We start from the raw sequence: 20,055 nt of genomic DNA, 5'->3' as shown, positions 1-20,055 counted from the left end.
GAACTTGAATTATATAGGAAAATGCTGTTTTAAAATGTAACAAGTTTTCCACTGGATAATTTTTTTTTAATTTTCTTCAGAATGCTTAATGATGAAAATAATTTGTACACAAAAAATCAGGGTAGGTCACCGATCTAATTTTCGAGATATTAGTTCATCAACTTAGCAAGCTTTATTTCCGGTTTTTACAATTTTAGCTCACACTTTAATATCCGGTCACGCGCTTTAAACGATACCGCTGACTCCAGGGCTCATTTTCGCAAGGATGAATCCGTGTTGGCGCGATTAATCGGTGGATGCCCTCAGCGCGGAAAAAGTCGTACATCCTGAAGATGGATTCACATTGTTTCGTGATTTTACACATTCCTGAAAAATAAGTTATCATTTGAGACTCAGACTGCTTACTGTTACGACAGTTGGAAATGTAAGAACATTCCGGTGAGAATTCTCTTGCGGAATTCGATATATGATGACAAGTTGATTTTGAAGGTGGCGCCTATACCAGTACAACATTGAGACCGTTAATGTTGAGTTTCTCGTACAGAGATTGTAGTGTAACACGAGACAAACCAGCCTCTGCCAGCTTCTGGACCATGTTTGTCGAAAGATGGAGCTTTCCATCAGACGTCTGGGTGGTATCCTGTCGTTGTTCCGAGAAGATGGCTTGATCGAAGGCCTCATTCGGCGATGCACATCTACCAAGATTGACCGTATAACTCTTTGTGTGCAATTTGAAGTGGAGGAGTGAAAACAATTTGGAGTTAAAAGAATTTGCTTTGACGTCTTCCAGATTGTCATGAGCGTCAAACTAAGCGGAAATCAGGGTTTCATATACAACAGTAATTTGTTAGTCGTCACAGATTTCGCGAATTTCTATATTTTTCAAGGTACTAGAGGTAGGAACAAGCCTTGGCTTCATTGTCCTTTTTTTATCTTTGCCACTGTCATGGACGTGAACTTTCATTATTCCGTTTTAAATGGAAAACAAAACAAATTTTGCAATGCTTTCTTAACAAATGCGAGTTTGCATTTTCGTAGTTGTAATTTACAGTTTATCGAGTGAAATATCAACAATCTTTCTCACAATTTTAAGATGAATATTTTATTTTAATTTTACCGTTTCTGGTTGAATCAGAATTAAAGTCTCATCTACATTTTTACGATCTCTTGTTTGCAGAAAATAATTTTTTTTTTTTTTTTATGGCAACATTTACACTACTCTATTTCCGTTCATAAAACATACTTTCAATGTTTACCATCCTGGATCCAACAATGATTTCATTTTGCTTTTCATCTTCCGGTGAGTTGTTTAGGAAAGTTCTCGGTCATTTCGTTTTATTAGGAATCAAATTCAATGCGAAACGAATCATAGCACTCAGAAGTATCCACTTTTTCGCGGAACAAAGGAAGACGTACCGAATACACTCGTCGCAACTTTATTGATGGGCTGTTGACTTCGCCATCCTCCTTTAGCTCGTTAAATAAACTTTTTTTGACCACTTTCGGCAAAAGTCCTGCCATCAAAACATTTTCCTACCTACTTTCAAGAAGTCAACTTCCCATTTTTGTTTCTCAAACAACCACTTCCGCTGGAAACAATAGAGGTACCCGGCAATTTTGAATCGCTCATGGTGGCCATGTTTGTTTACAACTCGGATCTGATCGCGCGCGCCATCGCTTCTTACTCTCGCGAGTAATTTGCTTGCGTGTATCTTGGAATTCATTCTCAGCGCGGTCAAAAAAACCCTTTCGAGCCTCCTTAAAATAACACGGTGACTTTAATGGTGACAATTATTGTTATTTAAATTTTTTAATTATATAGATGTCTTCGGAGAAAAAATCGAGAAGCGCAAGATTCACTCCAGCTATGAGTGAGGCACTTGTTCAGGCCTACCGAAAATATCAAGTAAGCTAAGTTCCGTTTTATATTTATATTAATTATATTAAATAGTTATGATGTGAAAGTAGTCTTTGATGAAATTCATGTTGCAGCACATAGTAAATCAAATGGTTAAACCAATTTTAAAACTGGGCAACAGTTAAACTAAGTATCCTGTTATAAGTAATAACAGAGATTTTCTGTTGATAGATAGTGAATGTATTGAAAAGTCCTTAAATGCGTATTTTGTTTTCCCCTAGTTTATCCTTCAGGCGAAATTCTCAGAGACAGTGTCATTGGAATAGAAAAATGGGGCTTGGGGCTACGTTGCTGATACTGTTAACGCAGTTAACAGTGGGGAGAAAAAAAGTGTTGAACAGGTAGAAAATAGTATACACATCATCACGATTGTGCAACCCAAAATTGTTTTGTAAGTAAAGAAAGGTTTCTGTTTATAAAAGTGAATCACTTATTTCTTAAGTCCACCAAATTGTTACTTTAAACTTTCAAATATTGTCAGATAAAAAAGAGATGGGAAGACATGACAGGGAATGTGAAGAAGAAGGAGAGGGAGGCCAGAAATAAAGAACTGAGAAGGTTAAGGGTGACAGGAAATGGACATTTAGAAGATGAGGTTAGGCTAGCTTTGAAATGAGTGGTGCACTTATCTCCCATGTTGTAAAGCAATTTAATTATGAATGAAATTGCTTTTTATAGGACGATGAAAATGCAGCCAAACTCTCTGAGCCTTGCACAGAGAGCCTGACTCCTTCTGAGAAGGAAATTGCCATCATTTTAGGGCCACAGACTTTCACTGGGATTCCTGGTGGACATGATTCCATGGAGACAGCTGGTGAGAATTACTTTTGTCTTAATCTACCCCAACAAGGTTAGTCTGTTTGAATATCAATTATTATTATTATTGTTATCATTACATTAGTGTCTTAATCTTGTCCAACAAAATTTGTGGTTACACGAATGAAATATCCATATTGTCTGTGAAAGGTCACTACAAATCCCAAGAGCATGAACATCATGAAGTGTTATTAACAAAATACTTGTATAATGCTACATTGAAATTTACCAAATGAATGGGAGTAAGGTGGGGTTTAATGTTACAAAAAGGGGAAGGTAGGAAAGTAGGGATGTTTTACCAAAGAGGAAGTAGCTGTATAACCCTTTGAAAAACCATTTACGGCCCTTGTTATTCACCTCATTACCTTTCATTTTTCGTAAATTAAGGGCAGGCAAGCAAAGAAAACATTTCTGAAGAAAATGTGGAGGTTGACTTAGAGGTATAATAATTTTTAATATTTTTGAAGTTGTTATAGAATGTACAACTGTTAAAATATTAAACATGAGTTTGGTTTACAACTGCAATATTATCATTTGAAAGATAAAGAGAAAGAATTCGTAAGGTGTATCCAGTACTTGTTAGAAATCCAGTAAAAAATACATTCTTGTGAGTCAAGGCTCTCAAGATTTGTATACTTGAACATTAGTTAGCTCTATTAAAGTTTGAACGTTTATTTTGACCACTACATTGCTGTGTTTTGGATCCCAGAAAAAGAATTGACTCATTTATTGCCTAGGGTTTGACCACTCTGTAAGATGACAAACTTTTCTTTCTACAGGCCAACCCTAAGTATGTAAATGATAGATTTATAAATTTGCTGATTGTGATCATGTTCCACTAATTGTTCTGATGCAGTTAATATTTTTATTATAACTTAATACATAGGAAGTCAGTCTGACAGCTGAAACAAACCACACTGCTTCAGTTTTTATCAAGGTAATATGTTTACATACTTGTTGAAAGTGAATAACACTTGCTATTCAAGTAACTCGTTTGAAAATACCATGCAAATTTTTAGTGCCAACATCAAAATTATTCCAAAAGCAGCCAAACATGGTATGAGGAAGGGACATGGAAGGTGGACGCTAACGTAAAGGCAATGGCAGTGGGAGTAAACTAATAATTATTACAGTGTTATAGTATAACTGTTCTACCAGGATCAACCAACAGTGCTGGATGGTAGTTGTTCCATGTGATGATGATCACTGAAAGTAATGTATAAAACAACAACAGCTACTAAGAGTTAGTATGATTCTGCCTTTTAGGATTCTAAAAGTGGTGGGCAGGCAAGTTTTCAACTCGGGCAAAGGAAAAGACCTCCTCCAAAATCACTTGCCCAGGCACAGTTGGAAGTAAGATACTTCTAACAATACAATCCAATTATCAAATCTCAGATTAATTCATGTGAGTTCTCAATATTATGTACACTGCAGCTATAAATATTGATTTTGACTGTTCGAGAATCAAGTCTTACCATATTGTCTACATTATGTCTTACATGTTTATTTCATGTAGGGGATAACACTACAGTACCAGAATTTGACATTGCATGTGTTTCAGTATTTTCTATAATCCTGGAACTGATGAGTCAACATTGTTGGCTGGCAGAACTAAGTAACCCTATCTTGTCTGAGAGCCCATTCTACAATACCACTTCTTCTTTTATGTACTGGATAGAATCGCATCATTGTTATCATTGGTTGTCTACTTAGCAGTTTACCATAAGTAGGCTCTCCCCAGCATCTCCCAGAGGGCGCTAAAGGATTGGAGATGAGCAAGTATGATTCATTCAATTATTTTTTTCCTTTAGTACTTTGAAACTGTGACTGCTTATTACAAATTAAAGATGAAGAAGGTTGCAATGGAGATTGACCTCCTGAAAGAAGAGGAAAGAGTAGGTATGGCTATCCTCTGAACTGAAATTCAATTTAATTAAAACACCGATTTCTGAGGCAGACATTTAATGACCAATATTATTCTAGCTTTAAACACTGATCAAACTTCTAGGTCTATATTGGAAGTCTGAGATCAAAAGAGTGCAAACACTGACACTATCAACTCACATAGAACTCATTTGTTTTACTGACACCTTGTATTTTTCTAATACCATTGTTATTGCAGTAAAAACAACAGTTGCTGACAGTGAGGAATATTATTTACAGCAAAACATGCCTTCAGACTTTTTTTAGATCTTTTTCTTTTTGTCATAGATATCATTCATAAATGGCAGGCATAATTATTATTCTATCCCATGCATATAAGGAGTCTCCACGGCTTTTGTTTTTTTAAATAAATGTCATCATTGTTATTTTCCACGATGAAAAGCTACAACCTTTTATGCAAAATCCTACTGTTACTTTGATTCTATTTTTTCTCATACTTTGCTTTAAATATTTGAACAATGCCACCATATGCTGCAAGGTTAGAGTAATAATTTGCATTTTCAGTAACCAGTTGATATGTAATGTTGTACATATGCCTGTTGCATTTCATTCAACATGTTGCTTAAAAAAGACAAAAAGAGAGCAAGTAAAAGTAAAAACAAGAAAAAATTAACTTCTGTTATTGGGAGCTCAGGGTGCTTGTGGGTGCATAATTAAAGTAACTTGGATGTTCCTTCAATGGATGTTTATTCAACTTAATTGAATACATTATTTATGAGGTGATCTCTCGCCAATACCCCAGCATTGCTTTGAAGGTGAGCTGGCACCTCATTTACCAAGTCTGGTTCCTGTTGTGGTTGCTCATCATAAATGGGGAGTGGTGTGTTGTCCAAAATACACATGTTGGGAAGCACAGCAGTTGCAGTAATGATAGTGCAACAACGACTTGGTTCGAATTGTAGTGCCCCACCAGAAATGTCAAGGCAACGAAACCTAGCCTTCCATAGGCCAAAGGCCCTCTCAATGGTACGTGTTCCGTGTTTTAGTGTGAGCCTTCTGGTACTTCCTTTGGGGTTGTGTGGACACACTATCGGGCCTGAAAGGGGTCAGCAAATATGGCTGGATGCCATATCCACGATCGCCCAGTAGCCAACCATTTCTTCCGCCACCGCCTTCTAGGTGTATGTGCAGCATGTTGGCAGAAAAAATGGCTGAGTCATGGACACTGCCATGCCATCTACACACAAAGTTGGTGAACAACAGTTGTGCCTTGCACAATGCCATGGTGTTTATAGCATGAAAGCCCTTATAGCACACATACAAATGTTCCTGACTATTTGGAGGACAAGAGCAAAGTATTCAATTTCTATGAATTTCAGGCATCATACTCATCTAATTTCTTTAGACTTCAAAGGTTCAATGTCTCCCATTCCCTTCACCTTCGAAAAGAAAGTCCAGAAAGTAAACCTTTATGTAACTGTTTTTGTTCTTGGATTCACCCGTTAAATTCCTAAACCAAATTAACAAATGGTAAATGCCATAGCCTACATTACAGAGTTATAGATGCAAGCAGGAGGTTGCTGAGCCCAAAAGAAGCATGAGAGTCACCCAAGGCAACTGAAGGCTTGAGTGCCTAGCAAACCTCCTAAGTACATCCATAACTCAAAAGTGTACAGCTGTGGCATTTACCACTTGTTTTATAACATATTCATTGATACATTGGAGCATTAAAGAAGTCCTTTATTGAGCTACATCACAGAACCACAAATGTCATAAGTGTACACCCATGGGCAAATAGTAGACAATAAATCAACCAGTAAGAGCGCCTGCTTTGCTTTAGATTGAGAAACAATTGAGAATCGAAATTTGCCCACATATTTAAGCCAACATTTTTCAACCTTTCCACATGTTGGCTATTCTGTAATTTACAGTTAAGCTTCAAGCATTACTTACATTCAAATCAGTATTTCGTGTGGGAAGCACTATCTAGTCTTGAGACATTCTCTCCAGGTACCTGGAGACGACAAGCAATGATCTGCTTACACTTGCCTTTGATACTCCCACGGTATCAGCTATGACTTTGAGAAAACTCCCTAAGGCATGGTAACGGAGTGATATGAGAACCTGAAAGGCATTGTAGATAAATTTCGCTAACAAAATATTTGTGGTGGGAATCAAACAGGATCCCTAATCAGAATATTCAGAGAGCAAGCAAACAACACATACGGACCACCGAGGAAACAATGTAAACCTGAAATCTTTAAATTTAGCCACACACTTAATTTCAGCAGTTTATACTGACGGGAATTTCTCTTAAGTAAATGTATAGAATATTGTGAAAAAGAAAGGAATTCAAAAGTCTTTTTTTTTAGAGTGATTTAATGGTTTTCTTCAGCGAATGTCATGCGTAATTTTCGCCGATCTCCAATCGAGTTATCTAGCATAAAGCAAGCTAATATCATTAACAATATGACCAAAACAATTATGTGATTGGGGAGAAGAATTTTAAAGTTTATTCTTTTCGTTTATCCATCATAAGTACAGTACACTTGTTCGTGTATCACTCAGCTAATGCTATAAGCAACAATTGTCAGCATTTGTGCAACCCGGCCGCGTTTAATGCAAGTCTCCGCGATCGCTGTACTGTATTATGTTTATTTCTATCTGTATAATGTCAGTAAACTAATTTCCTCCAAAAAAAAAAACAAAAACAAAAAAAACATCTGCAATTAAAACACGGGAAACAGGTTTGCCTTGCAGTAAGATCAGGTTTGCGTGACAGGAACCCATTTGAACGTTCATACAAGGAAGCCATTTTAAAGTCATTACTCGCAGCGAGTAATTAGCGTTAACATGACAAAGTGTTTATCTACTCAATAATTTTCTCCACTGCTGTTTGTTAGTTAAAAAAAAAACAATTAAATAGAACTTCACAGTTATATATATATGGTGTTTCCATGCAAACGCCTTCAAACAGTATACAATAAAACAACAACAACTACTAATGATATTTACCTGGGTTTCCGGAGACAGTGGGCAGCTTCTTCTCGTGTTTCTCTGTAGTTCCTCCTTAAGCTCCTCAACGAGCCACTCTATCCTTCCTCACGAGAGCCGAAAACGTTCAATGACTTCACAGTCAGCCATATCGGGTAGAAAGGGGCGTCTTTGATATAATCTTGGTCTTCGCGCTAAACAGAAAAGTCCGCCCCCAGCCGCCATTTTGTTGGGTTTTTCAACATTTGCGACTCTCCGATAACTTTACGGGAGGTTACGACCTCCCGTAAATTACCGGGCAAGATATCGGTAAAATTAACGGGATCGAAACTAACGGGAGTTTCGAGAAACACCCGAAAACTCTACGGGGACTTACCGGATGACTTGCAGGGCCCGATAATTTACCGGAACTTTCGAGAAACGGGCCCTAGCTGGCCCGCTTTAGAATTACCAGGCGAGCTGATACTTTTTAAACAATCTGATCAATTTGAGAGTGCCACCTTAAAGTATCATCAATTTCGACCCCTAGGTATCTGCAGGTTCTGACTCTATCCACATCTTACATCAGGTTGATGATCTAGATGCGTGATATTGTATTGAGTAGCAATAATGGAATATTTAGTTTTCTTCACATTAAGACTAAGTTTATATGTTTGGTACGGAAGCTGAAAAGGGACAATCCAAACAATATTTTTCAAATCCCGAAAAATATTTCAAATCGCAATATTTATTTTAAACTTACCGTCGAAAAGTTTGACAGATCCAAAGATATTTTGCAAATCAAAAAAAAAATATTTAGAAATCCGAAAATATTTTGCGAATCCAAAAAAATATTTGGAAATCCAAAAAAATTTTTTAAAAATCCGAAAATATTTTGCGAATCCAAAAAAATATTTTGAAATCCAAAAAAATTTTTTCAAAATCCGAAAATATTTTGCAAGTCCAAAAAAATATTTTGAAATCCAAAAAAATGCGTGTTAAATGGGAACACTAAGAACTGTAGTACGATTGAATCAGCGCGCGTGGCGCAAGCTGAAAGCAATCAAGACAACTTAACAATCAAGACAGTGAAAAATATAGCCGTACATCTACAAAGGCGAACTATTCAAAAAAGACGCAATTCCTGATGTGCGTACTTATTTTAAACAAACTGAGACATTTCAGTATACACACTATAGTTCCTGTCACCCACAAGGAATTAAAAGAGACTTCATAAAAGGGGAGACCCTTAGACTTCTAAGAACAAACTCCTCTCAAACAATATTTGAGGAGAAAATTACCAATGAAGCGCATTTGCTAAAGAGAGGCTACCGAGAGGACCTCATTAGCACAACCCTCTCAGAAGTGAATTAAAAAACAGGAAATTAGCTCTTCAACAAAAACAAAAGACGAACCAACGAATCTTGCCTTTTGTGTTACACGATACCAACCATCAGTGCCAAACCTAAAGCAAATTCTCATGAGACACTAGCATTTAATAGAAACACAACCACTACGTAACGAAATATACAAAAATCCGTTTCTCGTATCTTACAAAAGAGGACGGCCCCCCAAAGACATACTCAGTGGGGCCAAACTTTGAATAGGCTACTCTAAACACGCACTGGGGAGTCGTGTAGGCCTGTGAACCCCATTTTACAACAATTTCTCGTCTAACTATTTCCCGAACAGTGTGGTCTGAATGAAGGTGGTTTCTTCTTTGTAACCCATAGTGACGTAGCCTTCTCTTCAAAGTCCTCACGTTCATTGAAATCCCATGGTATTCTGCCAGAAAGTGAACAATGGTTTCGTACCGAAATCCCTTATTAAAGTAATGTTCTATAGCCAATCTCTCGTCTCCCGAGCTGGACAACACACTTTCCTCTTCACGCCATTTTAGTGTTCCACAACAACGGCAGAATGTTTCATTGTTCCCACATTCTCTTCCACATTTATGACAGAACATGTTCTATCCTTGTTTCTTTGCCATTTTGTATGCGGGATGAGGGATATGGCAAGAAAACGCCGGTTTAACGCTGGGTGACTGCTGGCGCAAATAGCACTTGACAAAATATTTTTTTGGATTTGCAAAATATTTTCTGATTTTGAAAAAATTGTTTTGGATTTCAAAATATTTTTTTGGATTCGCAAAATACTTTCGGATTTTAAAAAAATTTTTTTGGATTTCTAAATATTTTTTTGGATTTGCAAAATATCTTTGGATTTGTCAAATTTTTCAACAGTGAGTTTAAAATAAATATTTCGATTTGAAAAATATTTTTGGATTGTCCCTTTTCGGCTTCCATAGTTTGGAGCCAAGACTGGATGTTTGTTTAGATCACTGTTCAGCTTTATTTGTAGATCAGTAGGATCATGAGCAGTAAGGGTAAGACAAGTAACATCAGCATACAGTCTTGTTGTTGAGGATAGACTACTCGCGAGAACATCATTTGTATAAATCAAGAATAATATAGGTCCCAGGATGGAACGTTGAGGGACACTACACACAGTGGAGCCATAATCAGAAAGAGAACCATTAACATAAGTTCTTTGCTTGCGATCAGTCAGATATGATTGAAACCATTTTAAGCTTATGCAGTGAACCCCATAGAAATTGAGCTTTTTAAGTAGTATTTCATGATCAATAGTAGCGAAATTTTTTTTGAGATCGAGAAAAAGAACTCCATTTAGTAAGCCATTGTCCGTACTAGAAAAACAATAACTGGTTATATCTATAAAGGCAGTCAAAGTGGTATGACAAGGTCGAAATCCCGACTGAGCATGCCTCAATAAAAAGTCATCTACTGACTGGGTGAAGACTACTCTCTCAATAAGTTTACTGACAATCGTCAAGACAGATATAGGTCTATAATTATTTGGATTAGTTTTGATAGGAGTGACTCTGGTTACCTTCCAATCATCAGGGAAAATACCGGTAGTTAAGTATCTATTTATGATGTAGGTCAAGGATGCAGAACTATAAACTCTAATAGGGCACGCCTTTCCAACCAATGACAACGCGTGTTATATCCGAATTTTAATATAAACCCATATCTACTCACTAAAAAATTGCTCAGTTTATGGAGGATCTGGCCTTAATTACAGCCCTAACTTCTGGGATTCCTTGTCACCTTTTCTCTTTTCAATCACCAATCGAGTTAATCGAGTTACGTTCTAGTGTCCGCGCCGATTACTCCAGGAGTAAAAAGTTACGAAAAGGGGGGGATGTAGAACCGTGCTATAGCCATCTGCAGCTGAATAAGGGGCTTCACTGTAACACCATATACTATTGAACTGTTTACAGTTTTATCGTTTATTTTTATTTTTCTTGCTCGACTTTGTTTCAGGCTTGTCAGATTCCTTAGATGCCTTTCTATACAGATAGTACAAAATCGTTCCAGCCAGGACCGGCCAAAATCCTATTTGCAGAAGTAACTTTGGATCGAACAGCGACTTCCTCTTAATAGACATGTGCTCGGTTGTAAAAATCAGTACAGAGTGGGCTATGTGTGAATAAAAGAAAAATAGGAAAATGTTAGGATTTGCTGTTAATTCAATAACGTACTGTAATATGATAATAGTATCACGATTAGCGGGCAGATTTCGGTATAATTTAACCCATACTATTCTAAAACAAGGCCTATGTCTCAAACGCGATCAATTGCTTCCGCCATTGCTTTCTTTATATCCACGAACTGCACGCGTAGTGAAAAATAGGGCTGTGCGGAAATCTTGCCGAGAGAGCAAAAATATAAGGCTTTTTTACTACTCTCTGTCTATGTTAGAACGAGAAGATAGGAATTTTTTTCCCTTTTTGGCCTTTTGCACATACTCAACACATATCTCGTTCGTGGTTGGTCAGTGACAAACTAAAATAAGTAATAGATTACAATATGAAATTTCCGTATTGCACTCGCTCAGAGTCAGGTAAACAAACAATGCTAAAGTGAAAATCAGACCTGAAAAAAATTTCAGGCCTGTACGGGATTCGAACCACTGACCTCTGCGATACTAGTGCAGCGCTCTACCAATTGAGCTAACAAGCCAACTGGGAGCAGGCCATCAAATTAATTCGATATAAACCCCTGGATGATAAATCAAACAACAACAAACATATGAAACATATGTGTGAACTGCGGTTATGAGACGTATATGAGAACGATCCTTCGCAGTAAAGCACTATTTGAGCAATAGTGAAAATCAGACCTGAAAAAAATTCAGGCCTGTACGGGATTCGAACCACTGACCTCTGCGATACTAGTGCAGCGCTGTACCAATTGAGCTAACAATTTCAGGCCTGAAATTTTTTTCAGGTCTGATTTTCACTATTGCTCAAATAGTGCTTTACTGCGAAGGATCGTTCTCATATACGTCTCATAACCGCAGTTCACACATATGTTTCATATGTTTGTTGTTGTTTCATTTATCATCCAGGGGTTTATATCGAATTAATTTGATGGCCTGCTCCCAGTTGGCTTGTTAACTCAATTGGTAGAGCGCTGCACTAGTATCGCAGAGGTCAGTGGTTCGAATCCCGTACAGGCCTGAAATTTTTTTTTTTTCTTTTTTTCAGGTCTGATTTTCACTATTGCTCAAATAGTGCTTTACTGCGAAGGATCGTTCTCATATACGTCTCATAACCGCAGTTCACGCATATGTTCCATATGTTTTTTGTTGTTTGATTTATCATCCAGGGGTTTATATCGAATTAATTTGATGGCCTGCTCCCAGTTGGCTTGTTAGCTCAATTGGTAGAGCGCTGCACTAGTATCGCAGAGGTCAGTGGTTCGAATCCCGTACCTGCCTGAAATTTTTTTCAGGTCTGATTTTCACTATTGCTCAAATAGTGCTTTACTGCGAAGGATCGTTCTCATATACGTCTCATAACCGCAGTTCACACATATGTTTCATATGTTTGTTGTTGTTTGATTTATCATCCAGGGGTTTATATCGAATTAATTTGATGGCTTGCTCCCAGTTGGCTTGTTAGCTCAATTGGTAGAGCGCTGCACTACTATCGCAGAGGTCAGTGGTTCGAATCCCGTACAGGCCTGAAATTTTTTTTTCAGGTCTGATTTTCACTATTGCTCAAATAGTGCTTTACTGCGAAGGATCGTTCTCATATACGTCTCATAACCGCAGTTCACACATATGTTTCATATGTTTGTTGTTGTTTGATTTATCATCCACGGGTTTATATCGAATTAATTTGATGGCTTGCTCCCAGTTGGCTTGTTAGCTCAATTGGTAGAGCGCTGCACTAGTATCGCAGAGGTCAGTGGTTCGAATCCCGTACAGGCCTGAAATTTTTTTCAGGTCTGATTTTCACTATTGCTCAAATAGTGCTTTACTGCGAAGGATCGTTCTCATATACGTCTCATAACCGCAGTTCACACATATGTTTCATATGTTTGTTGTTGTTTCATTTATCATCCACGGGTTTATATCGAATTAATTTTATGGCTTGCTCCCAGTTGGCTTGTTAGCTCAATTGGTAGAGCGCTGCACTAGTATCGCAGAGGTCAGTGGTTCGAATCCCGTACAGGCCTGAATTTTTTTTTTTTTTTTTTTTCAGGTCTGATTTTCACTATTGCTCAAATAGTGCTTTACTGCGAAGGATCGTTCTCATATACGTCTCATAACCGCAGTTCACACATATGTTTCATATGTTTGTTGTTGTTTGATTTATCATCCACGGGTTTATATCGAATTAATTTGATGGCTTGCTCCCAGTTGGCTTGTTAGCTCAATTGGTAGAGCGCTGCACTAGTATCGCAGAGGTCAGTGGTTCGAATCCCGTACAGGCCTGAAATTTTTTTCAGGTCTGATTTTCACTATTGCTCAAATAGTGCTTTACTGCGAAGGATCGTTCTCATATACGTCTCATAACCGCAGTTCACACATATGTTTCATATGTTTGTTGTTGTTTGATTTATCATCCACGGGTTTATATCGAATTAATTTGATGGCTTGCTCCCAGTTGGCTTGTTAGCTCAATTGGTAGAGCGCTGCACTAGTATCGCAGAGGTCAGTGGTTCGAATCCCGTACAGGCCTGAATTTTTTTTTTTTTTTTTTTCAGGTCTGATTTTCACTATTGCTCAAATAGTGCTTTACTGCGAAGGATCGTTCTCATATACGTCTCATAACCGCAGTTCACACATATGTTTCATATGTTTGTTGTTGTTTGATTTATCATCCACGGGTTTATATCGAATTAATTTGATGGCCTGCTCCCAGTTGGCTTGTTAGCTCAATTGGTAGAGCGCTGCACTAGTATCGCAGAGGTCAGTGGTTCGAATCCCGTACAGGCCTGAAATTTTTTTTTTTCAGGTCTGATTTTCACTATTGCTCAAATAGTGCTTTACTGCGAAGGATCGTTCTCATATACGTCTCATAACCGCAGTTCACACATATGTTTCATATGTTTGTTGTTGTTTAAACAATGCTAAGTTATACATTATTCCGAAAAACATTAACTTGGTTGATATTTTACAATTGTTTCATGAAACAACCAAATAAAAGAAATCACATGCATTCTCCAACCCATGAAAAGTTTTTCTAAGTAATGTAGTACCAAAGATCAAGAATGGGGAAGTCTTAAAAGAGCTTTATCTAGTGGATTTTTACCAGACAGTCGATGAGGTCAAAATATTGGAAGTTATCTCTTCCTGCAGTTTTAACACAGTAAATACAATAACTTTTTATTTTAAATAATGCTCACCAGGTACGTATAATGCACGATCCTCGCAGTAGACAGCGCTATTTTGAGCAATAGCGAAAATCAGACCTGAAAAAAAAAAAATCAGGCCTGTACGGGATTCGAACCACTGACCTCTGCGATACTAGTGCAGCGCTCTACCAAGTACGGGATTCGAACCACTGACCTCTGCGATACTAGTGCTGAGTGCAGCGCTCTACCAATTAGAGCGCTGCACTAGTATCGCAGAGGTCAGTGGTTCGAATCCCGTACAGGCCTGATTTCTTTTTTTTTTTTTTTTTTCAGGTCTGATTTTCGCTATTGCTTAAAATAGCGCTATCTACTGCGAGGATCATGCATTATACGTATCTAACCCCGCAGTTCAAAATATATGAACTTCATATATTTCATTGTATCTGATTTATCACTTTCACGTGTTTATTACAAATCAACTTTACAGCCTGCTCCCAGTTGGCTTGTTAGCTCAATTGGTAGAGCGCTGCACTAGTATCGCAGAGGTCAGTGGTTCGAATCCCATACAGGCCTGATTTTTTTTTTTCAGGTCTGATTTTCGCTATTGCTTAAAATAGCGCTATCTACTGTGAGGATCGTGCATTATACGTATCTAACACCGCAGTTCAAAATATATGAACTTCATATATTTCATTGTATCTAATGCTCACCAGGTTAGATATCACAAAGGGTCCTAATGTAATCAAATTAACTAGCACGCTTGAATAAGGATACACTGAAACCTTATTGGAAAATAGGTATCCAATGCGTAAATGGTTGAATATGCAACAACTGCACAAGATTGGTAGATTGAGGTGGTTTTAAATTTAAACCAGGGCACCAAAAATGGATAAGCTTGAGAGGCAAATGACTGGTAGACTAACCTTAATCAATATCATTTAATATTTAACTGCTACAACAGCATTCAAGTAATTTCAACAGTGCAGAATAAATTACATTCATTTGTTAACAAAACTAACAATTCAAGGGTCAAACAAATGTAATCAAAGTTACTTTGAGTTTTTTTCAGGTCTGATTTTCACTATTGCTCAAATAGTGCTTTACTGCGAAGGATCGTTCTCATATACGTCTCATAACCGCAGTTCACACATATGTTTCATATGTTTGTTGTTGTTTGATTTATCATCCAGGGGTTTATATCGAATTAATTTGATGGCTTGCTCCCAGTTGGCTTGTTAGCTCAATTGGTAGAGCGCTGCACTACTATCGCAGAGGTCAGTGGTTCGAATCCCGTACAGGCCTGAAATTTTTTTTTCAGGTCTGATTTTCACTATTGCTCAAATAGTGCTTTACTGCGAAGGATCGTTCTCATATACGTCTCATAACCGCAGTTCACACATATGTTTCATATGTTTGTTGTTGTTTGATTTATCATCCACGGGTTTATATCGAATTAATTTGATGGCTTGCTCCCAGTTGGCTTGTTAGCTCAATTGGTAGAGCGCTGCACTAGTATCGCAGAGGTCAGTGGTTCGAATCCCGTACAGGCCTGAAATTTTTTTCAGGTCTGATTTTCACTATTGCTCAAATAGTGCTTTACTGCGAAGGATCGTTCTCATATACGTCTCATAACCGCAGTTCACACATATGTTTCATATGTTTGTTGTTGTTTCATTTATCATCCACGGGTTTATATCGAATTAATTTTATGGCTTGCTCCCAGTTGGCTTGTTAGCTCAATTGGTAGAGCGCTGCACTAGTATCGCAGAGGTCAGTGGTTCGAATCCCGTACAGGCCTGAATTTTTTTTTTTTTTTTTTTTCAGGTCTGATTTTCACTATTGCTCAAATAGTGCTTTACTGCGAAGGATCGTTCTCATATACGTCTCATAACCGCAGTTCACACATATGTTTCATATGTTTGTTGTTGTTTGATTTATCATCCACGGGTTTATATCGAATTAATTTGATGGCTTGCTCCCAGTTGGCTTGTTAGCTCAATTGGTAGAGCGCTGCACTAGTATCGCAGAGGTCAGTGGTTCGAATCCCGTACAGGCCTGAAATTTTTTTCAGGTCTGATTTTCACTATTGCTCAAATAGTGCTTTACTGCGAAGGATCGTTCTCATATACGTCTCATAACCGCAGTTCACACATATGTTTCATATGTTTGTTGTTGTTTGATTTATCATCCACGGGTTTATATCGAATTAATTTGATGGCTTGCTCCCAGTTGGCTTGTTAGCTCAATTGGTAGAGCGCTGCACTAGTATCGCAGAGGTCAGTGGTTCGAATCCCGTACAGGCCTGAATTTTTTTTTTTTTTTTTTTCAGGTCTGATTTTCACTATTGCTCAAATAGTGCTTTACTGCGAAGGATCGTTCTCATATACGTCTCATAACCGCAGTTCACACATATGTTTCATATGTTTGTTGTTGTTTGATTTATCATCCACGGGTTTATATCGAATTAATTTGATGGCCTGCTCCCAGTTGGCTTGTTAGCTCAATTGGTAGAGCGCTGCACTAGTATCGCAGAGGTCAGTGGTTCGAATCCCGTACAGGCCTGAAATTTTTTTTTTTCAGGTCTGATTTTCACTATTGCTCAAATAGTGCTTTACTGCGAAGGATCGTTCTCATATACGTCTCATAACCGCAGTTCACACATATGTTTCATATGTTTGTTGTTGTTTAAACAATGCTAAGTTATACATTATTCCGAAAAACATTAACTTGGTTGATATTTTACAATTGTTTCATGAAACAACCAAATAAAAGAAATCACATGCATTCTCCAACCCATGAAAAGTTTTTCTAAGTAATGTAGTACCAAAGATCAAGAATGGGGAAGTCTTAAAAGAGCTTTATCTAGTGGATTTTTACCAGACAGTCGATGAGGTCAAAATATTGGAAGTTATCTCTTCCTGCAGTTTTAACACAGTAAATACAATAACTTTTTATTTTAAATAATGCTCACCAGGTACGTATAATGCACGATCCTCGCAGTAGACAGCGCTATTTTGAGCAATAGCGAAAATCAGACCTGAAAAAAAAAAAATCAGGCCTGTACGGGATTCGAACCACTGACCTCTGCGATACTAGTGCAGCGCTCTACCAAGTACGGGATTCGAACCACTGACCTCTGCGATACTAGTGCTGAGTGCAGCGCTCTACCAATTAGAGCGCTGCACTAGTATCGCAGAGGTCAGTGGTTCGAATCCCGTACAGGCCTGATTTCTTTTTTTTTTTTTTTTTTCAGGTCTGATTTTCGCTATTGCTTAAAATAGCGCTATCTACTGCGAGGATCATGCATTATACGTATCTAACCCCGCAGTTCAAAATATATGAACTTCATATATTTCATTGTATCTGATTTATCACTTTCACGTGTTTATTACAAATCAACTTTACAGCCTGCTCCCAGTTGGCTTGTTAGCTCAATTGGTAGAGCGCTGCACTAGTATCGCAGAGGTCAGTGGTTCGAATCCCATACAGGCCTGATTTTTTTTTTTCAGGTCTGATTTTCGCTATTGCTTAAAATAGCGCTATCTACTGTGAGGATCGTGCATTATACGTATCTAACACCGCAGTTCAAAATATATGAACTTCATATATTTCATTGTATCTAATGCTCACCAGGTTAGATATCACAAAGGGTCCTAATGTAATCAAATTAACTAGCACGCTTGAATAAGGATACACTGAAACCTTATTGGAAAATAGGTATCCAATGCGTAAATGGTTGAATATGCAACAACTGCACAAGATTGGTAGATTGAGGTGGTTTTAAATTTAAACCAGGGCACCAAAAATGGATAAGCTTGAGAGGCAAATGACTGGTAGACTAACCTTAATCAATATCATTTAATATTTAACTGCTACAACAGCATTCAAGTAATTTCAACAGTGCAGAATAAATTACATTCATTTGTTAACAAAACTAACAATTCAAGGGTCAAACAAATGTAATCAAAGTTACTTTGAGTTAGTCCCAGTATATTTGGCCTATTGGCTTACTAGACTGGAATCTTCAATTGGAAAATAGACATCTTGCAAGCATGAAACATGCAGAGCAGCCCACTACATAACAATGTCAAAATAAGAAAAAAAACATGTGTAGAAACCAATCCCCCCGTCTCGCCCCAGTCCCAGTGCATAATAGTATAAATACGTCCACATTCGCACGGGTTATAAAATTTGCAAGGACTTTGTTAGTTAAAAGTCAAGCAACGTTAGTTCTCTTAACGCAGTATTCCCAAATTGTCAGTTAATGTCTCCTATCTTCGCTTGTTTCATATTTCATCCTGTATTATCTGTGTTTCCTATGTTATTTCATCGTTGTAATTAGCTGTTCCGCTCTTAATGTATTATGTCTGTAACCTTCGTTCTAGAAACCACTGGCAAATACATGTTTATTGAGAGTTTAAGAATATCAAATTTTTCTACGTCTTTGAATATTTGCTGGTGCGTTGTTAACAACATGGATACTAAAAAGGAAATATACCTCTAAGATACATTTTGCATATTTACAGTACAAGTGTTTCTTCTAAAATGTCCAAAGTAACCTGCAGAGTAACATATATCTAACTTCACCCTGTACATTAGGGGATCCATTGAGGGGGACAGAGAATAAAGACTTTATTTGTACCCAGGGTATCTAGAATGGGGTACCTACTTATCATTGTCTGCAATCCTTTGGCACCAGCACAGTTATTTAATAGTATTTATATGTTGCTAAAATTGGCATCTTCACAGTCATCCCAGATAAACTATATCCCATGGATGTACATCATCCATCTTTAGTAGCTAAAAAATTCACATATTAGAAGTCAAAGGAATACTTAAATTAGAGTAATTTTCATTAGACTATATGTAAGTACTGACAGTAACCAAGGTTACAGAACTCTTCTTTCACTAAATGCTAGTCAAGAAAACTAGCTCTCTCTTCTGAGTCAACCAATCTGATTAAGAAAAAAACCATTTGCCACCAACGCTCACATAAGTGCTTCTCATGCTTTACGCAATTTGTTTGTTGTTACATTGAGTTCTCATTAGCTCCTTCAAGATTTTTGTTCAGCTCTGGTTGGCAGCTGAGTGATAACTTTGGTTTACAATTTTACAACAACAAAACGGAATTTTTCTGACTAATATGGCTAAATAATATCCCTTAACCATCAGTTTCCAAATTTGGTAATAAAATAGTGCATTGAAAGCCATCACAGATCAGAGAAAATTCAGGTTACAATGCATACGTATAGTGTACATATTTTCTTAATTGCTAAAATTTTGGTGACCTGAGTGTACTACTTTTTTTTTTAAATTTTGAGAATAAATTTAGTCTACTGACTTCTATCACCGTTATTATATTTCCAATGAAAACTCTGAATGAGACTTTGGAATGACACTGTAAGGCTTCCCCCTTTGTTCCACTTTGGTGTTATTATAGATCTCAATTCAACAATATAAACACTGTTGGGTGATTGAACTGCTTTTCTATTAGGCACAAATCATATTTGTTCTTGCTAGATATCAAAATTAAAATTTTGCGCTATTTTATTGGTACATGTAGAAATATGTTCCATCATTACATTGCATGAGTTACACTGGGTTTATGTCGAATTAATTTGATGGCCTGCTCCCAGTTGGCTCGTTAGCTCAATTGGTAGAGCGCTGCACTAGTATCGCAGAGGTCAGTGGTTCGAATCCAGTACAGGCCTGAAATTTTTTCAGGTCTGATTTTCACTATTGCTCAAATAGTGCTTTACTGCGAAGGATCGTGCATATATACGTTTCATAACC

The 20,055-nt window shown here is 37.4% G+C and overlaps 1 protein-coding gene, 1 long non-coding RNA gene and 2 other non-coding genes across 4 annotated transcripts in view; 3 read left to right on the top strand and 1 right to left on the bottom strand.

Moving 5' to 3' along the window:
• Positions 1-1,753: 1,753 nt before the first annotated feature.
• LOC148739683 (uncharacterized) lies at positions 1,754-5,357 on the top strand. Its single transcript, XM_088750072.1, has 9 exons — positions 1,754-1,906; positions 2,140-2,259; positions 2,400-2,513; positions 2,597-2,732; positions 3,122-3,174; positions 3,621-3,671; positions 4,001-4,087; positions 4,546-4,633; positions 4,857-5,357. The coding sequence occupies exons 3-9, from the start codon at positions 2,421-2,423 to the stop codon at positions 4,922-4,924; spliced, it is 576 nt and encodes a 191-aa protein (XP_088606198.1). The 5' UTR covers positions 1,754-1,906; positions 2,140-2,259; positions 2,400-2,420; the 3' UTR covers positions 4,925-5,357.
• A 5,531-nt stretch (positions 5,358-10,888) lies between these two features.
• Positions 10,889-20,055, bottom strand: part of LOC148739680 (uncharacterized) — a 10,865-nt gene continuing 1,698 nt past the window's right edge. Inside the window, exon 2 of the long non-coding RNA XR_015996976.1 lies at positions 10,889-11,094. This is a non-coding gene — a long non-coding RNA (uncharacterized LOC148739680). The remainder of the gene's footprint in view (positions 11,095-20,055) is intronic.
• Positions 12,572-12,644, top strand: Trnas-acu (transfer RNA serine (anticodon ACU)). The gene has a single exon. It is a non-coding gene; the product is annotated as a tRNA-Ser (tRNA).
• Trnas-acu (transfer RNA serine (anticodon ACU)) lies at positions 15,492-15,564 on the top strand. Its single transcript has one exon. It is a non-coding gene; the product is annotated as a tRNA-Ser (tRNA).

The sequence above is a fragment of the Stylophora pistillata genome, chromosome 2, assembly GCF_964205215.1.
Source record: "Stylophora pistillata chromosome 2, jaStyPist1.2, whole genome shotgun sequence".
Classification (NCBI taxonomy): Eukaryota; Metazoa; Cnidaria; class Anthozoa; order Scleractinia; family Pocilloporidae; genus Stylophora; species Stylophora pistillata.
Note: the sequence above shows the minus strand (reverse complement) of the source record. Positions and strands in the feature narration are given on the sequence as shown.